Source organism: Cyprinodon tularosa, unplaced genomic scaffold, assembly GCF_016077235.1.
Source record: "Cyprinodon tularosa strain WSP-4 unplaced genomic scaffold, ASM1607723v1 ctg30, whole genome shotgun sequence".
Taxonomy (NCBI): Eukaryota; Metazoa; Chordata; class Actinopteri; order Cyprinodontiformes; family Cyprinodontidae; genus Cyprinodon; species Cyprinodon tularosa.
The window spans coordinates 423,207-448,646 of NW_024039008.1; the positions used below are offsets into that span (position 1 = coordinate 423,207).

The 25,440-nt window shown below is 36.4% G+C and overlaps 1 protein-coding gene across 2 annotated transcripts in view; it reads left to right on the forward strand.

The window, feature by feature from the left end:
* The window catches only part of rgs8 (regulator of G protein signaling 8), a 36,146-nt gene extending 11,559 nt beyond the window's left edge, over positions 1 to 24,587 (forward strand). For both annotated transcript variants that reach the window (XM_038291595.1, XM_038291594.1), the window contains exons 2-5: positions 15,707 to 15,817; positions 17,401 to 17,462; positions 21,460 to 21,626; positions 23,373 to 24,587. In XM_038291595.1, the coding sequence (XP_038147523.1) occupies positions 15,717 to 15,817; positions 17,401 to 17,462; positions 21,460 to 21,626; positions 23,373 to 23,567 (525 nt within the window). In that variant the 5' untranslated portion in view covers positions 15,707 to 15,716 and the 3' untranslated portion in view covers positions 23,568 to 24,587. The remainder of the gene's footprint in view (positions 1 to 15,706; positions 15,818 to 17,400; positions 17,463 to 21,459; positions 21,627 to 23,372) is intronic.
* The last annotated feature ends 853 nt before the right edge of the window (positions 24,588 to 25,440 follow it).

The window sequence follows — 25,440 nt, forward strand, 5'->3', positions numbered from 1 at the left end:
ATATATATATATATATATATATATATATGTACATTGTAAGATAGATTATTCCTTTAAGATACACATCAAAATATTCAGCCATTTTGGGAACAAAAATATGTAAGGTTAGAAAAATATATTACAGGCTAGCATTACATGAAAAATAACATAATATTTCAGGTTGTTTTGTTAGATCAAAACACAAAAATTTGAGGATCTTAATGTCATTTCTTTTTTGCAATTAGAGACACCAAACCTGATGCCATTAGAACATGTTTTATTTTTGTTCCCTTCTGAAACGTTACCATGATCCTCACTTTTGTGGATCTATACTTAATATTGAAAGCAATCAGTGGGCTCATAAACATGGGACATCTAAGCTGGCTTTATATTTGTCTAATTACTGAGCAGTTAAGGCGTTGCTGCAACTGCAATGTTTAAAAACTGTTGCATGCTAACTGTTTGTAATCTGTATTAGTATACTTAATAAAGAGATGTTTAGCATGAATTACTATAAATTACTCACTTTAGAGCAAGTTAAGTTTTTCTTTTCACTGAAGGGTTGGTAATATGCATTATCTGTTTAACTTGGTGCAGCATAATCCAGGAATGTCCCTGTTTACCAGTAGGATGACATTATTGCTTGCCGGTTTAACTGCTGTACCTCATTTAATTCCCATTTATTAATGACAGCTAAAATAAAAAATAAAAGCATTATTTATAATCCTAACAGTATCAACAGCCCTGAAAATTGATTTTCTAATGCAACACAGTTGCATAAGCTTGTAGGTCTAATTCTTCTCCCAAATAAAGCCTCTTTAAAATCACTTGATAATAAAAATTTGTATGCAAACATTTTTAGTATATTCCTTTGGACTTTTGCTTTCAAAAATAGCCATTATTGCATGGTATTTATATGTAAAGTTAAAGTTAAAATTAACTAATCAAATCAGTGTGGAAACAATGGAAAGCAATCATCTCAGGGCATCAATAATTACAGTTAGGTTCCAACTGTGCAACAAAACGTGATGAGTATTTGCACAACAATCTAAACCACCATAGTATGAAATAACTGTCCACTTGTTATATTAATATGACCAACATTGTTCATCCCTTAGAAAATAAATGCTTTTAGTGGCAGCCCATGGAGCCAAGCCATAATAAATCCCAGGGACAAACTGATTACATAAATGGCTAAAAGCAGGCTGAGTGACAGAAGACCCATACTCAGGCTCTATCTACACAGAGACAAGATTAGGTGTAACAGCAAATATATATTTTTGTACAAGCTGTGTATCCAAACAGAGCCAGCATTTTAAGAGAGCATGAACATTACTTTTTGAAACAGGATCCCAGAGTGAAAAAAGGCTGAGAATACCAGTTTCATGTTTAAATGTGTACTGTACATTGGAGCTGCATCTTTTTTGTACCAAAGACATTTTAACTCTGATTTAAACCTGTTCTGTGGTTGCCATGACCCGGATGACAGACTTTGCATAGCCATGAGGTAGCTTAACCTGCCTCAGTATCCAGTATGTGCCTCCTTACAGCCATGTTGGCTTATTTACCTTGGATGAGCTGTGGATTTTTTATGTTAGTGATTTTGATGTGATTCTGTGTCAGTGTCACAGAACAGGTTCGATTGGGAACATGTCTCTCCCTAAGCAAACTATATTGCTATATTTGTGTTTCAATTACCTATGAGTTTTCTTGCCTTAATATAATTTTATTTAATTACATGTACAGTGTTTGGCTAAATATTAAATTATCTATTTGCCAACTATTGTCACATATCAATTTAATTTGTCACTACTGAATTTCCATCAGGCTATCAATCTTTCCATTGCTTCAAAGGTTAAATTTAGCAACCATCATTTGACGTTCAGAATAAACCCACAGTAACCGACATTGTTTAATTTGATTACTGATCTAAATGTTGCCCAGCAGTTATGGCAAGACATTTGTATGCTTATCATCCTTTGCAAGGAAAATGATTTGATATTATGGTCCAGCTATGGAAGTGCAAAAGTTATTACCAAAACATACGAAACATAATGGCAAAGCTAGAAATATATTTTCTACCCAGCAGGATTCTGGTTTGCTAAAACAAAATCTTATTGGTATAATGAATCCATAATGAATGTGTCCACAAGGGACAGAAATACTTAGAGGTGCTTTAAATATTGATATTTTCTATCATTAGAAAATAAATGTCAATATTCTTTTTCTGCAAGTGACACAGTTTTGCCATATCATAAGAATTTCAAAGAATACTATATATGGTGCAATGGTTCTAAAGCTGTGATACCATTGGCGGGACCTTTACTGCCTTTGGTACGGATAAAAATAAATACTAGTACTGATTATTTTCAAGGGTAATGCAGTTACCGCAGAACTAATACTGTAGGTACAAACAGCTTTAAATTGGGGTTTCAAGCACAGTGGGGTGATTCTCTGAATTCGGTGCACTTTTGATGTTGTGATTACTGAAGTAATCACAAGATCAAGAAATGAAGAAATGCCACAAAAAAGTCTGCTTCTGATCATGGTGTCTGATTTAGGACTATTTTAACCCCTGAGAAAATATGTTTCCCACCTTAGGCATGTAATCCCAAAGATTATTCTCAATTTTGTTTGTCACATATGTTCTTTTAAATTCAACCCTGTAACGGGACAATTTAATTTCTGTGTGGGTACAATCCCAAAACATTTTCAAACTAATTCTTCCAGTGCTTTAGTAATCACTTGTCCCTCATTCCTGAATTTTTTTGTAAACTTAAGATATATATATATATAGTGTATATATAGTCTTCTGCTGTCAGAAATGCCATTATAGTTCTTTATTAAATAGGTGTCCCTTTGGGATAGGCATTTTGCTGGTAGTTATCTTCATATCGGTGTATGCATATCTGTTTTTGTTTAGTTTTTTTTATTAAGTCAGTGCTTTTTTAGTGTAAGGTGGGTTTTTTAAAAATTATATATCAGTAGCAAGACCGCTTAAAGTGCTTAACATGGACAGAGCATATTTAAGCCAAAATAGGAAAAATAAACTGCAGTAGACCAATAACTGCAAATATAGCTAGATTTGAACTATAAACATAAACTACTTAAGTTTCAAATTTTTTCTTGAATAGACCAATTAAAAGCAGGTTCTTGCTCTTGTTCTTTGTTTTGTTCTTCAATAAGGAGATCAGTGCTGCCAACTCTTCAACAAGAAAAGTAGCTGTCCCAAAAGGCATTAGATGATGTCCAGTCCTACTTTGCATATTTCATGTCATCCAGTTTCAGAACATTTGAAATCCCTCCGATTTTTTTTTTATTTAAATTTTTTTATTTCTGTCTGACAAAACAAAGCAGAGAGGTATTAAGAAAGCTGGAAAAGATGAAAAACATGTAAAGCTTTTAAGAGTTTTACAGAGAATTTTACAGAAACAAGTATAGAAAAAAATACATGGAAACGAGCCATCTAGTTCCACACTACAGTGGGAGCTCCATTATTTGTTCGCCAACCACCAAACAAAAACTTACAAAGAAGAAAAAGAAGAAAGCAGTGCAAAGACACAGACAGGGGGAGCAGAAAGGAAGAGAATGGGGTTGTGTGGTGAAAAGGCTGTCATTTTATATTAGATGAAAAAACTGTGTCAGTTAAAAAATATTTTTATGATCAATCAAAAACAGACTTCATGAGGGTGGCCTGAGGGCCCGACATCCTCTAGTGGGCCCTGTGCTCTCTGCCTGGCACCGTGGAGCTCGATTGGCTTTTGCTACACAACAACGGAATTGGCAAGTCCGCCACTGGTGCCCTGTGCTTTTCACAGATGAGAGCAGGTTCACCCTGAGCACATGTGACAGATGTGAAAGGGTCTGGAGAAGCCGTGGAGAACGTTATACTGCCTGTAACATCGTTCAGCATGACCAGTTTGGTGGTGGGTCAGTGATGGTCTGGGGATGCATATCCATGGAGGGACGCACAGACCTATACAGGCTAGAATGCAATTAGGTATCAGGATGAAATCCTTGCACCCATTGTCAGACCCAATGCTGGTGCAGTGGGTTCTGGGTTACTCCTGGTGCACGACAATGCCCGGCCTCATGTGGGGAGAGCATGCAGGCAGTTCCTGGAGGATGAAGGAATTGATACCATTGATTGGCCCCCATGCTCGCCTGATCTAAATCCAATAGAACGCCTCTGGGACATTATGTTTCGATCCATCCGACGCCACCAGGTTGCACCTCAGAGTGTCCACCTCAGAGGAGCTCAGTGATGCCCTGGTCCAGATCTGGGAGGAGATACCCCAGGACGCCATCCGTCGGCTCATACTTTACATGCACATGGGGGACATACAAATTACTGAATACCATTTTGAGTTGCTGCAATGAAATTTCAGCAGAATGGACTAGCCTGCCACATAATGTTTTCACTGTAATTTTTGGGGTGTCTTTGAATTCACCCCTCTGTAGGTTGATCATTTTCATTTCCCTCAAATGATGTGGCATCCTTTTGTTCCTAACACACCACCCAGTCCATATCAGTATAAATAAACAGAATGATTTTTTTGCCCCATTGAGATCTGTGTGTTTTCAAAGTGTTTGGCAACTGTTTTGAAAAATTTCACTGAGCATGAACAAATACATCTCCATACCAATCCTATACTGTTATTCTATAGCCATTTGTTATCACATCAGCAAGGTCCACAGCAATGTCAAAACTGATTCATCACACAGTCATTATGCAGTGCCCTGGCTATATATAGCAGCAGTCTATTTTCAACAGTGAACTCAGTTGCCTTTCTCATAGTGATATATTCAAATATATTCACAAAAAAAATAAAGAGCATGTTAACAGCAATCTGAACAAAGAAAACCATAGCAAAACATTGCGTACTAAAGTCTATAAATTGAGCTCCTAATCTGAGCCTCTGTCAGCCCCCAGGTCCATTTAATTTGTAATACCAGAAGCCTTTTTCTAATTTACAATTAACACTAAACATAAGTGTTTATTGTAAACAGCAATGCACATTAAAATGTTGAGACCAGTTGCAGTCTGCTGTCCAGCAGTCTGGTCCTGAAATAGCTCAAAAAACATTTAACTTAGGTCCTGCTCAAAAAAAGGCCACCAATGAATAGTGTAATGTTTTCCTTTTAGCCTATCTTGGGTGTGTTTAGCTGTGTATCTCAAGTCATAATGATGTGTCCTGGCAAAAGGTAACATTTTTGTGTTAAATTTCCATAGGAATTTTTCAAGATGCTTCATGGCTTGTCAACATGCAGACTGGCCAGTTCCAGTGTGGCTTTTTTATGGTTTGTTTTCAAAAATGACGTCCTCTTTTGTCCTTCCATGAGGTTCACTTTTTGCCTCAAAAGCTCCTTGAGCTTGAAGTTCTCCTTTACTCTCTTTAGACTTTTTCTGGGCTCTTTTATTATCATTGGTTTCATCTTTCAAATTCTTATTCGGGTTATTTACACTTTCTGTAATCAATTAATCACATTGTAATCAAAAACCATATATTGGGAAAAAATGAACCAACCTTTCAATTAAAAAATCATTTTTGCTACTCAATTATTAAATAAATAATCATATAAACAGAAATTTTTCTTGTACAGCCTTAAATCTATTAGGCTATTCAACCATAGCAAAGTGCCTTGAGATGACATGTGTTGTGAATTGGTGCTATATAAATAGACTGAATTAAAATTATTTGGATTATACCTCCTCTGGAACTATGTGCAGCCCTGGTAAATGCGCAGTTGGCCAGTCTCGTTAAGAGAGAGCACACTTTGATGATAGTGTATTGTGTGATCTGACTCTATTACGGTCAATGCAAAAACCTGTGCCTTTTGCATAACTCATTGCTCTTCCACAAGACCTCCTAAAACCATACAATTATCAAAACTAGGTCATGGATGCATTACCTGGATTAATAAAAATGGGGTGATTTTTTTTTTCTTTCTTTTGTGTGTGTATATTTAGAATGTTAAAGGTATAGTGGAGTATGTGCTTTTTCTGGACAGATAATCAAAATAAGTGGTCCTCCTAATTGTCAGTTAATCTGGTGAAGTGTTTACGTAAGACCGTCCTACGTGCCTGTCCCCATTTTCACTTACCGGTGGTGAGTCTGACATACTGGAAAAATTGAAAATCTTCTTTTGGAAAGTAAGCTTGTATGAGCGATGCAAACAACTGTTAAACAGAGCATGCTTGAGGAGAAATTGGCTCCTGCATGCTCTTGCACGCGTTAAATAGGCATTCCCTCTCCGAAGTGGGTGCAGGGTTGTGCATATGCATGTTTTTTTTTAAGTGGAGAGGGCGGGTCTTTTAAAAAATTTTTTTACGAAAATCCTTCACTATACCTTTAAAGTAAAATTTTACTTATTTATTTTCCTCATCTGATTCTGGCCACAAAAAATAAATGCATGATATTAAATTTTGTATCTGCGGAGCAGTGTTGGTCAGGGAGATCTAATTGCAAAATCCATATAAGAAGGAAATAAAGAATGCACAGACCACCTCTCTCTATAATTATCACTTTGCTCTTAGTATTGGAAGGGAGATTTCTTTCACATCATATCTCCATACATTTGAAAACTCCTTTTCAGGGTTTTCAACAAGTAATCAGGCAAGTCACTTCAGCTCAAGCTCTTTGATTATGTTCTAAACGTTTGGCCAGAGCTTTACAAATTATTTTAAGGTCATCGTTAAGCAGTGATATGGGTTGATAGCTGTTAGGAGAGACAGGATCTTTGTCTGGTTTTTTCAAGGCACTAATATTTGCAGAATTCTTTTTTGGTGGAAGCTTGCCCTTCTCCTCCGTATTCTGCAGCATTCACTATCAGAAGGGTTTATTGTTGATGAGCATAGAGCTTTATACAGGTCTCTTAAATGGCTGTCCTTGTTGAGACTATAAGAGCAGAAATAGTTATTTTTTCTTACTTTATTTTTAGCTGATTAGCCGAAAAGCTTCTGGATGTATTGCTGAGATCAAAGTTTTCAATACAAGTGCTTTTTGAAGAATTATAATTGTTTTCTCAAGAATATTATTATTTCTACTTTGCCTTATGAATTTTACCTCTTGGTTTTTTTGCCAGGGGGCTTTTAATGCTTTAATTGTTCCTCTTGTTACTAAACTGAATCCTTTGATTTTATATTATTTTCTTATTTGATAAAAATGAGATAATTTTATTTTAAGAAAAACTTCCTATTAGGCATAGAAATAACTGATTATTTCTAGGCACAGAAATAGACTGATTTATTATTTCTAACACTCACGCTCTTGAGAAATGCTTGTGTATTTTAAAGACATGTAAATGCTGTAGCTGTTTTTAGGTCTTTTTCTCCTCCAGGAGCCGACCTTACTGCATGGCCGAATAGAACATGCACTGTTTCCTCCTGACTACATTGATATGTCAGGGGTTTTTATAAATAGCTCAGAAGCACGTGTCTGCAGCAAACTGCACACTGAGAATGCAACTACCAAGAGCCATGGAGACAGTGATTTTGTCACACAGAAAGAACAAAAAAGACAAGGCAGCAGGAGGAGACATGCATACGCACAGAGAGATTGACAAGCATGAAAGAGAATACACAGTGGGTGCTGTTGTCCACTGAAAAAATCCAAGCTGGCAACAATTATGTGTTAAATGATGGTCTAGAATTTTAGTAGTAGTCATCATATTTAGATTAAATTCTAAATGAACTAGCTCTTGCCTCTCTGCCTGCACCGACAGATCTCTCCCTCACTCCCTGCTTGCTTACATTTTATTACTTTTTTAATTCTTATCTCTTTGTCCAGGAGACAAAAAGTTGGAAAAAAACTAAAATGTTCAAGGATTCTCTAGCTGGGCTACTTTTTAAATTTTTTTAATGTTATTTTGATCACACCACAGAAAAGGACAAGTCCACGTCAGCGCTAAATGCCTCCCTTCACCACAAAGGAATTTTACAAGCTTCTACAGAGGATGGCTGTCTTGGAAATGAAGATTAACCAACTGAAAGTAAATGTGGAAGTAAATGCTGCTTATGCAAAAGATAAAACCCTACCATTGTTGATCTTACTGGTGACTCAAAACACTGCGATAACCCCTCCAGTGGTTTTGAACAGATACTCATCGCAACAAAAAATAACCAATGCAATTGAGAAACAAGTTGCTGCTTCCAATGACAATAACCAGACTGGCAGCTCCCTGCTGGAAAACTCTTGGACCAAAGAACAAACAACCCTACCTAGTTCTGAAAAGACACCTGACTTGGCGAGCGCGTCATTTAAATGACTGAACCTGGCCAAGTCTTTCAGAGAAACATGTCTTCTACTCCAGCCACCTCCAACAGGCGCAAACAGCCATTTGCTTTTGAGCAAAACATGTTAAAGGACCCACTAAAATTACTGAGACTATTGGGATTCTGCTAAAAAGCGGATTTTCTGCCTTACAAGACGACCTTGAAAAGAACAGCCTGTTTCCAGACAACACAAAAAAATGGTATGACGAAATCCAGCTTTCTCCAAAACCACTTCATAACAAACCAGATGTTAAATAAAGAACATTAAAGGTAACCGATGATGCTGTGAATTATGCTGCAACCTGGCTTTAAAATTTCAGTGGATCAGAGAGATCACAGAATTACGTCCAACCTTGAAGAACATAATCATTAACATTGGCACACTGAATGATGTTGCTAAGAGAAAGTCAAACATTTTAAAGGAAGACTTGTTTAGTCTGCTTAAAACTGCAGAATAGACACATTTTAAAGTTTCCATTAGTGGCGCCACATTCCACAGGAGATGAAGGCTCCAACAGAATTTCCTACCTGAATGAATGGATCAGACAAGCCTCCTAGGGTGATTGGCTTCACTGGTAACTTTAATACCTTCCAGGGAAAAAGACACATTTTTAAAAGAGATGCATTTCACCTGTCAGTGAGTGTCTGTCTTATTACTTCAGTGCCTCTAGTGGCAAGACAAAGTATTACACGAAACAACACCTAGAAAGATTTGCCTTTGACTTTTTTTCCCACTTGCCTTTCAGGGCTTCCTTTGAAGCCATTTTTCGACAAATCTAATTACCAATAGAGATGTTAAACGAAAGTATGTATGTTATTTCCATTCTAAAGTTGCAGACATCATTGATTCCTTTTCTTCAGATAAAGTGAAGGTTGTCTCTGGGAAGAGGGACTCTCCATGGAGTAAAGCTCTAGCAATGAAAAAAAAAAGATACAGTGCAGAAAAGCTTAACTAATGTGGCAAAAGAATAGACTCCAGGTTTACTATGAAATCTATAAAGAAAAAACCACACATATAATTTAAAACTAAAAGATGCAAGAGAATCTTTCTTCTCTGACAACAATGAGCACAAAACAAAATTATCAACAATGCTTGCGCCTTATTTGCCACAGTTGACAAATAACAAACCCTCATATCTCTGTGGCCGATGAACTCCATACTAAAAAGACCTGCATTGACTTTGCAAAGTTTTTTATTGAGAAAATACAAGGTATAAGAAAAGCAGTCTCCACATCAATGCCAACTACAGTACCAATACTGTCTCCAGTTAGAATAAACTCTGTAAAAATGCCCCGAGTTTATTCTCCAAATAAACTGCAAAATTTTAGAAGAAACTGTTCAGTGGCTAAGCTCGTCTTCCTGCTGTGTTGATGTTTTATGAAGGGTGTTTCCCCTCAGGCCTTAAAAACAGCAATTATCAAACCATTTTTGAAAAAGAGAAACTTGGACCAATTAGTTTTTTTTAGATCTACAGGCCTATCTCAAACCTCTAATTCACCAGAAAGATTATTGAAAAATGCTTGTTTCAACATTTAAATGCCTTCTTACCAAATACCAGTTGCTTTGTTGTCTTCCAATCAGGTTTCCGTGCCAACCACAGTATAGAGACTGCCCTGATTAAGAAGTTCAATGACATCCCAATAAATTCAGACTCTGGAAGAACCACGGTGATGGTATTTTTAGACCTCTGTGTTGCATCTGACAGTGTTTATCACATCATTTTATTACAGGGTTTCGAAAACTGGGTCGACCTTTCTGGTACAGCACTGGACTGGTTTAAATCCTTTAAATCAGAGACCAGAAAAAAATCCCCTGTGGGGTTCCTCAAGTCTTCATTCCGTGCAACCTCGTATTCAACATCTACATGCTCCCCTTAGCTTAAACTATGCAGACAAAACACAGCCTTACATCACAATGTCACCAGGTGACTATAAACTCATCAGAACGTTGGTTAGATGCTTAGAACAGTTCAATATGCGGATACGCTACAATTTTCTCCAACTAAATAAATAAAAAAACTGAGGTAATCATTTTTGGACCAGAGGAGGGGAGATCCAGAGTTAGCTCACAGCTTCAACTACGACTGCTAGAAACCACAGATTATGACAAAAATCTTGGTGTCATGATGGACTCAGACTTGAGCCTTCAGAGGCAAATAAAGGCAGTTACTAAGTCAGCCTTTTATCACCTGAAAAACATGTCCAGGATGAAAGGACTAATGTTCAAACAGGATCTAGAGAAACTCATTCATGCATTTATCTTTAGTAGAATTGTTTATTGCAACAGTGTCTTAGTAGGTTTGCCTAAAAAAATCCGTCAGACATCTGCAACTAAACCAAAATGCTTCTGCCCGTGTCCTAACTAGAACTAAGAAAGTAGAGCACATCAGCCCGGTGCTGAACTCCTTACACTGGCTCTCTGTTAATCAGAGAATAAACTTTAAAATCCTTCAGATAGTCTATAAATCACTGAGTGGATCAGCACCTAAATACATAACATATTTGTTGTCAGTGTATCAACCTCCCAGATCAGGTCTTATAGTTCCAGCCTACTGTACGCTTTCCATCCAGAGCTAGAATCAAACATGGAGAAGCAGCATTCAGTTCATATGCTCCACTTATCTGGAACAAACTCCCAGACAACTGAAAATATCCAGGGTTGGAGAGGGTCTTATTTGGGGACCCCTGGATTTCATCCCTGCCTTTTATGGATTGCATGGATCTGCTGACCTACATGTGCCAGAGAGGTTAACAGATAAGTGCAAGGCAACTGAAATAATGGTGAGCTCCTTAAAGTTGGGGGGCAAGGTTTTCTACCATAAAAAGTGGCTTTTCCCGTTAGTTAGGAGGAGGGTCCCTACCTCAAAAGGAGGAGTTCAAGTATCTCTGGGTCCTGTTCAGGTGCCATGGGAGAATGGAGTGGGAGATAAACAGAAGAATATATATAGCTGCAGCTATAATGCAAATTCTGCACTGGTCTGTTGTGGTACGAAGAGATCTCAGCCATAAGGCAAAGCTTTTCAATTACCACATGGTACACATTCCTTCCCTCACCTTTGGTCATGTAATCTGGATCATGACCAAAAGAATGAGATACTGGATGCAACAGGTTGAAATAAGCTTTCTCAGGGGGTGGCACTCTCTTAGAGATGGAGTGAGGAGCACTGCAATCTGGGAGTGGCTCACATTAAAGACGCTTATCCTTAACATAAAGTTAAGTCAGCTGAGGTGGCTTGGACATCTGTTTTGATTAGCCCCTTGATGCCCCCCAGAGAGCCCAGGAGACAATGGAGTTACTATGCGTCTCGGCTGGTACTGGAAAAACACATGTTTTCCTCTGAGGTACTGGAGGAGGTTTTCTCTGAGATAGAAGTCTTGGAGTCTCTACTGAGACTGCTGCCAACACTATCCGGCCCCAGATAAGCCAAAGACAAGTATAACTACAAGTACAATACTTTCTCCCCCAAATGCTACTTACAGCTGGTTATATTGGAAAAGTCAAGGCAAGGCAAGGCAAATTTATTTGTATAGCACAATTCAGTAAAATACAGGAAAATAAAACAGAATCAAAGCAAGTAGGAAAAAAAATAAAATTAAATAAATAAAATAATATAAAAAATGCAGAAACAAAAAAGAATATTAAAAACAGTTGGACTAAAGAAAATAAAAAAGTTGAACTAATTATGTTTTAGTTGAACTGTTTAACTAGAATAGTCGAAGGCAATCCTAAACAAATGTGTTTTTAGTCTTGATTTAAAGGAACTCAGGCTTTCCGCACTTTTACAGTTTTCTGGAAGTTTGTTCCAGATAAGTGGAGCATAGGAACTAAATGCTGCTTCTCCATGTTTAGTTCTGGTTCTAGGTATGCAGAGCAGGCTGGAGCCAGAAGACCTGAGTGGTCTGGAGGGTTGATACACTGATAGCAAGTCTGCGATGTATTTAGGTGCTAAGCCATTCAGAGATTTATAGACTAACAGAAGTATTTTAAAGTCTATTCTCTGAGATACAGGGAGCCAGTGTAAGGACTAAAGAACTGGGGTGATGTGCTCTACTTTCTTAGGGAAGGGTTCTTTTTATGGCAAACTGGGCTATTACATTATTCAACCATCAGGGGTAGAAAATTTGAACAGAATTGGTGTGGAAGGGAGCTCTTTTCTGATAAAATATATAAAACTCATGTTTTAAAATGTTTTATGTAAATCTAAGCATCAAAATAATAAACACTCTAATCACAATTCTATTTAAATCTCTGACATTTCCCTATTATAAAAACATTGTGAGTCTGATAGTTTTGCACAAGGTTGCTCTTCTCCACTTTGAAGTCATTTTACCATACTTATTCATTACTATTTTTTATGCAGCTCTCTAAAAACAACAACATATTATGAAAGTGAGTCTGCCTTTAGATTATGAATCATGTTGACGAGCAAACAACTTACCATTATAGTTCATTGCATCTATTTAATCCATAACAGGTAGCATATAAAATGAGTGTTTCTGGGTTGGCCTGAATCAGTGCTACAGTTTATTTAAAGCAAACTGGAGGGTTTTAGTGTTTTGAAATTTTTACAAAGTGGGCCAGAGAAGCTGAGAAACTTGTAACAGTCATTGGGGTGTTCAACTGTTATTGCAAACTATTGTTCTTTGTGAAGTTATTAATGCCTACCACCAGCCTGTAATGCAAAGAAAAGTGAAAAAAAATTCAAATCAACCGATACCAAAAGCCAAATCACCTTAGTCTTATTACTATGCACATGGTTTTAATTAAGCACAGCTACATTGAAACATTCTTTTATTAGTGATTGGGGAACATAAAGTAAAATCAAAAAATGCCTCTAAATTTATGTGATGAGTGAAAGCCATTTGTTTCAGCAAATGGCTTTTAGCTAGATAATGAAAGGCACATTTGATCCAATGTTCCCAATTTAACTCTGTCTTCAAATGTGTCCTCTTTTTTTTTTCCATTTCTCTGGATCAGTAATATTATCAAAGACAAAACATTTAAATAAACTATACATAAAATTGTGTTTATTTACTGTGAATTGCCATGGATACACAATACTGAAAACAGATCACATATTGTTTTGTTTTATTTGTTAATGTTTTAACCATTTACTAAAGATTAAAAGTTTTTTTTTGTATTTCAATATCCTCTATCCAGTATCCCCTTATTGGCATATTTTTTGCTTCAGGCGGTTTAAAATATCACCTTTAAGGAACCTTTTGCTATCTGATTATTCATCCAAAAAAACAGATTGATAAGTAAAATATTTGTTAATTGCAGCCCTAATCCAAACTGAGAGTTGTATATTATTCTTTTAATACTGTCGTTCTTATCTTGGAAATTAAGAAACAAATTGCAATATTTGTGATATGATATAATATTGGCCTAAAAAATCGTTCACCCCAAAACATTGGGAGCACATATCTAGGATTGATCAGACTGATGTCAAAATAACCTGTAATGGCATCAACATTAAAAATCCTGCATTGGTCAATCTCTTTCCAATTCCTTTACTTAGTCATCAAAATTAGTTTAAGATATTTGAATTGAAAAATGGGACCTTAAAACTTCATCACTGTAGTTTGCTTATCGAGAATTTGCCTCTTTTGAATCTGTTTCCAGAGCAGCTGAGCTACATGCTATTAGTCTGCTGTGGCTGCTGGCTCAGCCAGAGCAGCATGGGGGATGGAAACTTTGGCAGTTTTAGGAAAAAGTTTAAAGTATTGGTATGCAATATTTGAAAGTTTCTATAGGTTACAAATTTTTTTACAAAAACCTCTTAACGGGAAAAAAAACATTCTTTAAAACTTAATGTGAGGAACCAGTTCATCTGGAACATGAGTTTATTCAGAAATGTGCTTTCAGATTTTTTTAAGCAGTAAAGCTCCACAGACAGGCCAGTTTTGCTGCTATGCTCGTCAAACAATCTGTCAAAATAATTTTTTTTAATATGTGGTTATAACTGAAAGTACAAGAAATTATATTTTTGTAATATAAGATTTATATATATAAGATTTTTTTTTTATTTTGCCAAGGAAAATGATTTTAAGTGAGTGCTAATGATCAAACAAAACTGTCTTCCTTTTTTAACTTTGGAAAATCCAGTTAAATAAAATGAGATTACATTTTAAAGCACTGGCAGTAGGTTTAAAAATAAAGCATTTTTAAACTCCAAAACAATATATAATTGAGGCAGTTCTCTGTTTTGGATATGTAAAGGGACTCATTTTTGACAACTCATTGTTGATACAGCGCTGCTTTCCCAAGATGTCAATATCTATGTTTTTAAGCCTGCACTTATGTTCCTTTTTTGTTCACTGAATGTACCAAAGTGTTAATTTGCACATCCTTCCTGTCTCTCTGAGTACCCATCTTTAAAAAACAAGACAAATCCCATTTGCTTCAGAGTACTGTCCATGAAAGATGTGAAGTGTAATTTAATCAAAAAGGACAAATATTTAAAGAAAATGTCCTGAATCTTCTTTTTTTTCCATTTGTCTATGCAAATGAAATTTACATCCTTGATTAGCAGCTTAAACACAAAGAGAGATGCTTTAATGTACACTTAGGCTAAAATCAACATAGCAGCTCATTTCTAGTGAATGAAATGCAAAACTATCATAACTGACTTGTTCAAAATGCAGAAAGCTTTTTCTATTAAAGGACACTATAGTTTTAAGTCAGTCTACGGGGTTTGATGACAGTATCTTTATAGTCTTACCCCATCTGTTGTGACCCATATGTCCCACAGGCAGAACATTGACAAACAGAATATGACAACAGCAGTGTACAAATGAGTTAAGACAGACGGTGAAAGGAGGTTGGGGGTTTGGTCTATTTCAGTGCACTTGAACCTCTTTTAGGAGTGACATCATTTTTTTTTTCATATTTTGTTTGTAATTCCTTTTTTCATTCAGCTACCATAGACTGATGATTCCCACTGCAAGGTCTTTTTACATAAAATTTATTTTACTAAATTAGATGTCTTAAAAAAACAGCTGTCTACATGTAATGACTAAAATAAAAGCACTAATGGTATCTTTTTTCATAGTCCTGCATTGAATCCGTATAGAAGAACATGCTTTAAGTCAGTTAGGGACACATTTCCTACTTTATTTTCTGAAAACATCTTTAGACCCCCAGAAGTGGGGTTCATCCATTGGTACAATTTCCAAATGCCTGAAGATCCAATGATCAGCTGTGTAGAAAAATCCAAACAGGATTAATTGCAAAATAAAGTAGCTTTACTTATGTATGTGTTTACTTCCCCATTTGATATGCTTGTCTTTTGCTTTGTGAATTGGAACCAGGAATTTGCATTAAAAGTATTTCTACTTTGTCATCAGGAAGCTGGACTTTTTGTCCAAAAAAAAAAACAAAAACAAAGGAAAGAAACCTTAGAGCACTACATTGTGTATATTTATCTATTTCTATTTTTTTTTTACCAGGTTTTCCAGCATGAAGACCAGGCTAGGCTGTCTGTCCAAAAAATCTGACTCCTACACTGACTTCTCTGAGTTCTTGCCTCCTGCTCATGAGACCACTGCCAGATGTCTGAAGTAAGTCTACTACTTAAAGTGTGTAAACAAGTGTTTTTAAATTGCACCCTTAAATACAAGGAAATGACAGTATTGTCATAGAGGAGCTTCTATGTCATGTTGGGTGGTAATTTTTTGTAAAAAAAAAACAAAAAAATCTACAGTTTTTTTCCCCAGCTTATACTCTTTACTGGGTTTATATTTTATCTCAACACAAAACACATCCTTTGACATTTAAGGTGTAGTACTTTGACAACCTTAGATCCATTATCAGAACTCTGCAATACGGCTCCTAGGTCCAAATTGACCACGTATTGTAGGCTGAGTGTGAAGTGAGACAGTATAGGAAGCCAGGTGGCAAGAGTCTCTTGAACTTTTTAATAATGTCACACCACCTGTCAATGTTTTTCTTAACTTAAAGTGTTTTGTAGAGTGGTTGTTTCAGGACGACAGGCTAAGATAGCTTCACAGCCTGAGCTGGAGCATGCATCTGAGACAAATTCATTGGAAGACAACTGTCATTCTATTGGCTGTAATGGTTGCTAGGTGATGATCCAACTCTGGTCTTAGAGAGGGCAAAAAAATCCACAAGCAGAGCCAACAGGTTTGCCTGTGTATCTCTGATTCGAGCAGAGACTGGTTTATGCTCAAGGAGAAGGAAGTAAATTCATAGGAGAAAATATCTGTGCAACAAACATTAGATCTGAGTGTAGAAACAAAGATTAGAGGGAGAAGAGAATATATTTAAGAGGAAGCAAAAGTGCTAGCATTACAAGTTTTGAGTGCAAGTAGAACAAAATACGGCTCTCAAATTGAAAATGTGTGCTCTTGGAAGGAACAATCCTCCATACATTTCTAAATAAAAAAAAACAAAACATAATTTTTCTGTTTGCTCACCAGCTACTCTTCGATATCCATCCAATTTTATCTTTTCCCTTTCATCTTTTTACTAATCTATCTTGCACTTTACAATATTTTTTGAAACAGGCATTAACTAGCTGGATGTTTGTTCTGACAGAATATTTATTCTTAAGGGAAGATCATTTATTGATCCAGCCACTTATATATCACCCAGATGTAGTTTTTTTTTTTTTTCTAATAGACCTATCCATACACACAATGCCATAAATATGCATTAATCCAAATCAATTGTAGCTTTGGCAATGAGTTTTCTATCTGAGTTTTAAATCTTTAAAGATCCTCTGTGATAAATGCTCTCTTTGCACTCCCTGCTGGCTGGCTGTGTCTTTGTAGGTTTCGAGTTGTGCCATATTGTGTAGATGATAGATTTACCCAAGCTCTCTGAGACTAAGATGCACATAAGTCAACTCTGTCTATAATTGAGATTACTTAAATACAATTACTTGCACTGAATTTCATTTGTATTAGAGTAAAGAAAGTTCACAATTGACCTACTTCTAACTCAATATTAGTAATGGTAGCATTTCAGCATATATAAAAATAGGATGTCTCTTGAGCAGAAGATGAATCACACTAAGAACTCCTCTTCAAATGTCAAGAGGTATTGAATTAAATGCAGGGTAAACCGTGGGGGTTTGTTACCATGCTAATAAGTCTGTTCTATGTTGCATTTTCTCCTTCAGACTATCAACAGATGAAGTGGTTCGATGGTCTGAGTCATTCGATCACCTTCTTGCTCATAAATGTAAGATATGATTTATTGTTTTTCATAACAATCTTCCTATTGCAACTATGGGGAAAAAAACAAAAAAAAACGAAACAAAAAACAAGACTAGCTTTATATAGCCTCCATCCTTTCTTCATTAGTATAGTTTGCTCTCAACACAAGTTGCTTCAGTCAACCCCTCCTTTCCAACTCTTCTTATGTAAGTGTCTTATTTGTATGTTGCCAGGGCTCCTTACCACATAATGAGTCACATACTTGTCACTGACCTTCCCGTTGGACCAAACATAAATTGGGGCAGACATCTCAATTCCTTCTGCACTGACAGGTCATGTGATTATTTTCAGTTAACAAGCAATTTGACGTAGCATCCGTGACCTAAAACCAGCTGAACTGACGAATGAAAAACAACATGATCTGTAATCATAGATCAAAGTTCATCCATCTGCTACAGTGTACAAATCCAATGAGGAGCAAATTAGACATGTAGCTGCTGTATAACTGGCTACCTACAGTATATAGCATGTTTTTGGTGTAAACACAGAATGATTTTCTCAAATTTCATATCGTTTCAGTTTAATTATTATACTACCAAAAGTGAACTGAAGTAAGTCCAAACAGTTAAAGTAACTGTATGGGCGCTTAATTTACAGTAAGTAAATTATATGCCAGAGAAATAAGATTTTAGCTGTTAAGATAAAATAAATAAAAAACTAAATTTTTGATGTTACTGAGCTTATTATATATAAGAATTATAAAAAAAAACTGTTATAGTATAGATGGTGATGAGTGCCACAATGCAATTATTTAGTTAATTTATTGAATAATTAGTTAAATATGTCCTTAATTTATAAAAGCCAGAAGTTATATAAAATTTATTTCATATATATATTATGGGAGAGATCTTGTTGTGATCTATGGTGGTGGGAGCCACCAGAGATGGCTAACATTCAATTATTAACTCTTGAGAGACCAAACGATGTGCATAGAGGCTGGAGTTGCTCAAGCAATGTTCTCTCCTCATGAGTTAGAAAATTATTTACAACTTTTCCAGTGAAAAGCGACCAATCAGATGTTAGAATAACTATTGATCAGTAGTTTGGAGCATTCTGACCAAACGAATGTTGGGCATTAAAGCCTCTGCTTTACATGCAAAGTCTATGGGTGATGGCGTTGCGAGATCCAGCCCCTGATCTCACAGACAGGCCTTCTTGGGGACCTTTTTTCTTATTTCATAAGGGACAGGCAGGGATTTAATAGGTGAAATCTCCACATCCTCTTCTGTCATTCCTCAGGGGAAAGACGGGTATCGGGGTCTGTCATACTTTTGTAATCTGGTCATCCAAAGTTGATGGTTCATCAAAGACTGCCAACGCATTTTTTTTTATGGAATCATAAAGGCAGGGAAAGAAAATACTTTTGAAAATGCTGGATTCCCATCTCAGGGCAGCCACTATGAAAATCAATAGCAAAATAATCTGTTGTTTTCTGCCCTGTCTTATTTTGTAGACATTTCTAGATAAGAAAATGGGTCAAAATTTTGGTCAAAAGTCAGCTAAAACTCAAAACCGGGGACAGCCAGAAAACAAACCCAATATATACAGCAGGAGATCTTGGTCTCATCATTGGGAAAACCATATGGAGACGCACGGCCCTCAACTGGGGCAACGGTGGTGTCGGATATAGGTGTTTGCCTCGAAATTGAAGGGTTAATGGTCCAAGCCCCTGCTCCAGGTATCAGTGTAATTGTGTCCTTGGGCAAGACACTTCACCCGCATTGTTTACTGGTGGTCAGAGGGCCCAGTGGTCCCAGTGTATGGCAGCCTCGCTGCTGTCAGGGCAGGGCAGCTGTGGCAACAATATAGTTTGCCATCATCAGTGTGTACATGAATGGGTGAATGACCGAATATAGAGTAAAGTGCTTTGGTCAATGCTCCTGACTTGAAAAAGCCTTATATAAGCACAGGCCATTTACCATCAACCTCCTCCTACCTCACCAAAGTACCTAAGGGGGGGGCAGTAGTACAACCACAGGTTGGCAGAACTGAAAGAAATGGCGGAACAGGAGATGGAGCTGCCACTATCTCTGTGTTGGGTGGTGAAATCAGATGAAATCACTATAATGATTTGCAAGGTGGAGGAGAGATGGTTAAAGTTTTATTACTGAAAATGGTTGCTTGTTCAGCTAAGGTTCTTCTGAGAACCTCCTGTGGAATAGTGTGGACTGAGTACCCTGTCATGTCTTTTTTGTAGTACTTTGACTTAATTACAAAAACGAATCTCAGGAGAATAAAGTTTCAGAGAAAATCATATTTATTGAAAAGGTGAAAAATAAATAAACAAGGTGATCCCACAAAGAAGCAGTAAAGGGGTTAACTGGGAGCTCTGAAAGTGCAAGTGCTGTAGATATAAAGGACTTGAAGGAGGTTTGATTTACTCTTACTGTAGTGTATGTTTAGAACAGCTTGGGAGAGGTGAGTGAATACCTCATTATGGGCTGTGGGTTGTTGTATGGTGGAGATAGTTTGAGCAGATCGAGGCTTGAGACAAGAGGCAGAAGACAATAAGGAAATCTGTGGTAACTAAAAGGCACACAGAGTCAGATTGTGAGAGCGGGCAGCTCAAGCCTATACAATAGTGAGGAGGACATTTAGAGGAGGGGTTACCAGTTGTGGATAAATAGTTCTGCGGTAGAATCCAGAGGACAGTAAGTCAGTAATGGAGAAACAATGATTAAATGGTTGCCGTGGCTTAGAGTTTGATAACGAACAAAGTGAACCTGTTCTTGACGTACCTTGTGGGATCGTACACTCAAAAGAGACTTTGGAACAGAGATGCAGGCAAACATGAGAACCAATGGCCAAGAGTTTGGCTTGCGGCGGTTCTAATGCATGTCGAGAGTGACTTCTGTACCGCTCCTCTTATGCACACTAGCTGATTACTGGTTGAGATATACCTGTGTGAAATAGCATGGGTGCAAGAGAGAAGCCAGCCCAACAGTGGTCTCAGGAAGCAACCTAGTGGAGCCTACAGTAAAAGAAATCATAACAACCAACCCAAAAATCCCAAATCAATCCCAAAACAGTTATTTGTAGCTAGATTTGGTCTCTGCAGAGACTTTGTCAGGTTTTATTTTCAATTATTGAGGTGTAATTCCCATCTTAATTAATCTTTATCTGTGTCCTTATTTCAATTTGACTATTTCTTCATGTCATGCCTCTCAGTTGCCTTCAGCTGTAAAATAACCCTTAATTACTTTTTAATTACTGCATTGACTAACGTTCTAAAACATAATCATGATCTTAATAAAAAAGTATAAAAGTAGTCAAGAGCATTATGTTGCAAATGACAACGTGAACACCTTAAGAGCTTCTCTTTGTAAATAGATACACACTGTGCATTCAACATTAACAAGTACTTTTGGATCACTATAGTTATGACATTTAGGAAAGAAAATTATCAGCTGTAAAAGGTAAAAGTCTTTGTGCCTTGTACGTTCTGATTCAATAACTGACCCTTATGTTTAATCTAAGCATATAGCCCTTTCAAGTTATGCTGGGTCAGCTTAACCTTAGTAGAGGCATAGTAATTGAGTTAACACATTTACAAGTATCTCTTAACTGTAGACCTAAATTTTCTTTTATTTTCTTCTCCCCTAGACTGTTTGTCTTTTTGTAAAAATATCATTGTAAAATTAGAGAAATGAAATAGATAGAAAGGTCAACGTGATACAGAACTAGTAGAATAACATTCTCCCCTGATATAGCAGCACTTTTGAACTTAATATCTGACCACTTAATAAGTCAAAAACAAACCATATCTGTGGGTGCATTTTGTAATGTTTTATCATTATACAATTAAAACCTTGCCAATCTCTTCATGAAAATGCTTTGTATAGTAAGAAATTTAATAGCATCACTGTTTTGTGAATACAAAACATTGCACAAAAAAGTCATCTCTTACTCAGTGAATCAAGTCTCTATTGTTTTTTACTGTTTGTATTATTTGTTATGCACAGATGGGCTGGCTGCATTTCGGACGTTTCTCAAGTCTGAATTCAGTGATGAGAACATTGAATTTTGGATGGCCTGCGAGGAGTACAAAAAAATCAAGAGCTCAACCAAACTTGTGTCAAAAGCAAACAAGATATTCAAAGAATTCATTGAGGTTCAATCACCAAGAGAGGTGGGTTTGTCTGCATTGCTATGTATCAGAATATTACAGCTTTTTGTGAAAGATTGCCTTACTTAGGCCAGGCCAAAAGTCAGCTCTATTTTGGGATTTTCCATTTACTAACACTGTTTTAAGTCCCCTAAAGGACTTGATATTAATGTTTGACTTTCGTGATAAAAAAAAGTTATTTTTTATTTTTTTATTTCAGATGAGAATTTTTAGTTTTTCAGTGCACAATTAACCTTTTGATAGCTGATGATTAACCCACAGCAGAACTTTATGTAAACACTTTATTGGGATGTGACAATATCTCTTTTTCTAATCTTATCTTATACCTAATCTTATTTAGTCACCCTCAAATACAGCAGTAGCCATTCAAAATTTCCCCAATTTCCTTGATTGGCCCTTGGCTGGTCCTTGGCCGCTCCCTTTTTAAAAAGGCTGTTCCTTTTTAAAAGGGTGGAGTCAGAGTAAAATAAATATTCTGTAAAAGTTAAAAAAAAAATAAAAAAAAAATCTGCCGGACTTGGTTTCCAAGATTTGAAGATGTTTCGCCACCTCTCCAGGAAGCTTTCTCAATTCAAATGTAAAAGAAATATGCACGGCCAGTGGCTGGAGGTTTGAGGGGATTTTGCTTGGAGTCTCAGGGTATTGGTCCAGCCATTCGGCTGGCATTTGACTGGGATGGGCCATTTTGAATGGCTGCTACTGTAATGTGTTATCCAATTTTTTTCCACAGTACTCAAAGCAAAAATATGCAACTTTTAAGTATTATCTTACTTTTAGATATATTAATTTAATTTTTAAATAAATATACAGTTGGCCCATAGGGATGCTCTGTGCTTGATGCCCTTCTCAATAATTGTCCCATGTAACTTGAGACTCAATCTGTTATTGAATCATGTGACCCCCAGTGCTGCTTTATGTTGTCTGAGCCACTCTTAAACCAGAGAGCTATCTTAGCACAATTGTGTTTGACAAAAAAAAACAAATTTAACACCTTCCTGCTCACTTATTTTATTTCCTTTGTTGTAGTGTTTAATCTAAAGAGGTGAATGGGGCCTTGTCTTTACATTCCATAAAAACTCAAAAAATATCCTCTGGACTTGGTTTTCAAGATTTGAAGACAAATCTTCAAATCTTGAAAACCAAGTCCAGTGGATATTTTTTGAATTTTTACGGAATGACTATGACCTGGATGACTGAGAACCTTCATCAGCACCTTGTCTTTACAATTAACTACATACCTTTTCAATATGCTGGGCATCACAAAACAGGCATAACTCGCAAGGCAACTGGACTTTCGCTCAGCTTTTTGTTTTGTTTTTCAGAAGAGGTTTCGACACCTATCAAGGAGTCTGTGTATTCTTTGAGCTTGCACCAGGGCAATCTCTAATAGGAGCACCAAAGTATTTAAGCAGCATGACAGTCCACCTTCTTTAGCCGATCCTGCACAATGGTTTGGTTTTTGGTCCTTGGCCTTATTATATAGTGCGTCCATATCTAACAGTACTTCACTATTACTCTAGTTCCCATGTTTGTGATAGGCTAAAGGTTATTTTTCATTGGAGAGAAACAAATCAATGAGCAAACAACATTGTTTTTTGTATTTCTGGTCATACCAAAAAAAGAAGAAAAACAGTCAGAGCTAGTTGTTTTATTTAAGTATTACCTCTAATGTAAAAGTTGTATTTTACTCCATGCTTATTGCCAAACTACAAAAGTAGCTTATCTTTCTATCTCATACTCTCTCATCAGGTAAATATTGACTACAGAACAAGAGAGAAGACCAAACAGATCCTGTCAGATCCCTCTCCAGCCAGTCTAAATGAAGTCCAGGCTAAAATCTACTGCCTAATGGAAAAAGACTCATACCCACGATTTCTGCGGTCAAAAATGTACCAGGATATTGTGAACAGGGCTCATGCCCAAGGTCAGCGGAGGTCTGTTTGACCAAATCTCTACTTCACAGTGGACCTACAATGGAGCTCTATAGTGTATAACTCTTTGTCCATTTGACATCATACCAATACTGTGAACATTAAAAGATAGCTGACATTGACATTGAACATGAAAGAAATGTTAATAAAGGCCAAATTAAACATTTTCAAAAACACAACCGCAACATTTATTTTCTAACAACATATTGATAAATAGATGAATGTCATCTATTGAGACTTGTGCACTAGAGAAAAATAGCACCTGTCTCTGCTGCCAGATCTTGATAAGGTGTTACTGTGTCTCATTTCAGATACTTTCCTTTGTGGAATAGTTTTGCAATACCATATGGTACCTTGGGCACTAACTGCATGGAGGATCAACTTCACATTACCCAGTTATAGAGTCTAGTTTATATAGGTAATTTTACAAATAGAATTTTATTAGTCGGTGTAGGATCGTATATAGGCTTAACTTTCATAATTCAAGTGTAATGGGGGGGTGGTGGCCTTGTTTGGGGTGTGCTGGCCTAGTGGTTAGGGCATTGAGCTTGAATTGCGAAGGTTCTGAGTTAATTCCCATTTCCACAGATTGTCACTCTGGGTCACTGAGCAAGACCCTTAACACCCACAACACACCTTTGTTGCTTTGTACTTGTGACAATGTAATGTCAATAAAGTTGAATTCTTCTTTTTCTTCTAATGCTATCTCTACAGTCACTAGTTTTTCAGCTCTTACTCTGACACCTATTTATAAATATCAATTCCTAAGACAAGGCAAACATAAAGATTGAGACTTTCAGTTCATAGGTGATAATGAATAACATATTTATAGATAATATCTACAATCATATTCACGTCAGTAAATCCCTTTAGTTATTACACACTGTACCTTTAGCACTGCATTGGTTGACTCTTTAAAACTTTGTAATATTCCTTTTTTACTTTTAATATTGAATCATGGAGTTGTAATTGGAAGATCTAGGGTTCAATTTCACCATCTGTAAAAGGTTAATGTACCCTTAGGCAAATAATCTAACCCAGTAAACATTAAGGATGTTAGCACATGCTATAATAGGGTAAACGAGCTTTGAGTGACCAGAAAGACAAACAAGAGCTTTATATCATTTGACATGCACAGATTAATATTTTGCTTCACATTTCCTTTTTTGTTACAAGTTAGAAAAAGCTGCAGGGAAATTAAACAATTACAGTCTTTTAATCATTCTCATTTTAACCATTTATTTTCTAAATAGACTAATAATATCAGGTAATCAATTTTTTATTTGTAAAAAATAAAATGTAGAGAACATGTTTTACTTTTTAGACATTTTCTCAAATTTCCTTATGATGAAATGTATACATTGAGGCTCAAATTATATATATAAAAAAAGAATTATATATAAAAAGAAAGCAATATCTCTAATGTTTGGTTCAATGTTCTTTGATAAGTTATAAGCAGTGGTGGGCAAGTACTGAACTATATTACTTAAGGAAAAGTACTTATACCCATGGTAAAATAAGTTTATATTATCAGTAAATTGCTGTATAATTTTCAGAATAATTTTACAAAATTTTTCACATTTGTATAATGTCATGCAAATCTCTAAATCGGTGGTAAATTCACTCCTCAAGGGCTGGTATCTGGCATGTTTTACGTTTTCTCCAAGGAGGTAGTTACTACCTCCTCAGCATGTCAAAGTTCTGCACATGTCTGATAATATTTGATCCAGGTGTGTTGAAAAAAGACACAGAACTAAACATCCAGGATACCTATTGTTAAGGATGAAATTTGATCTTCCTGAGAAACATAGTGTAGCCAAGAAAGAACAACAGCAGCATCAGATTACAGAGCTAAGCTGAACCAAAAGGAATGACTAACGACTAGC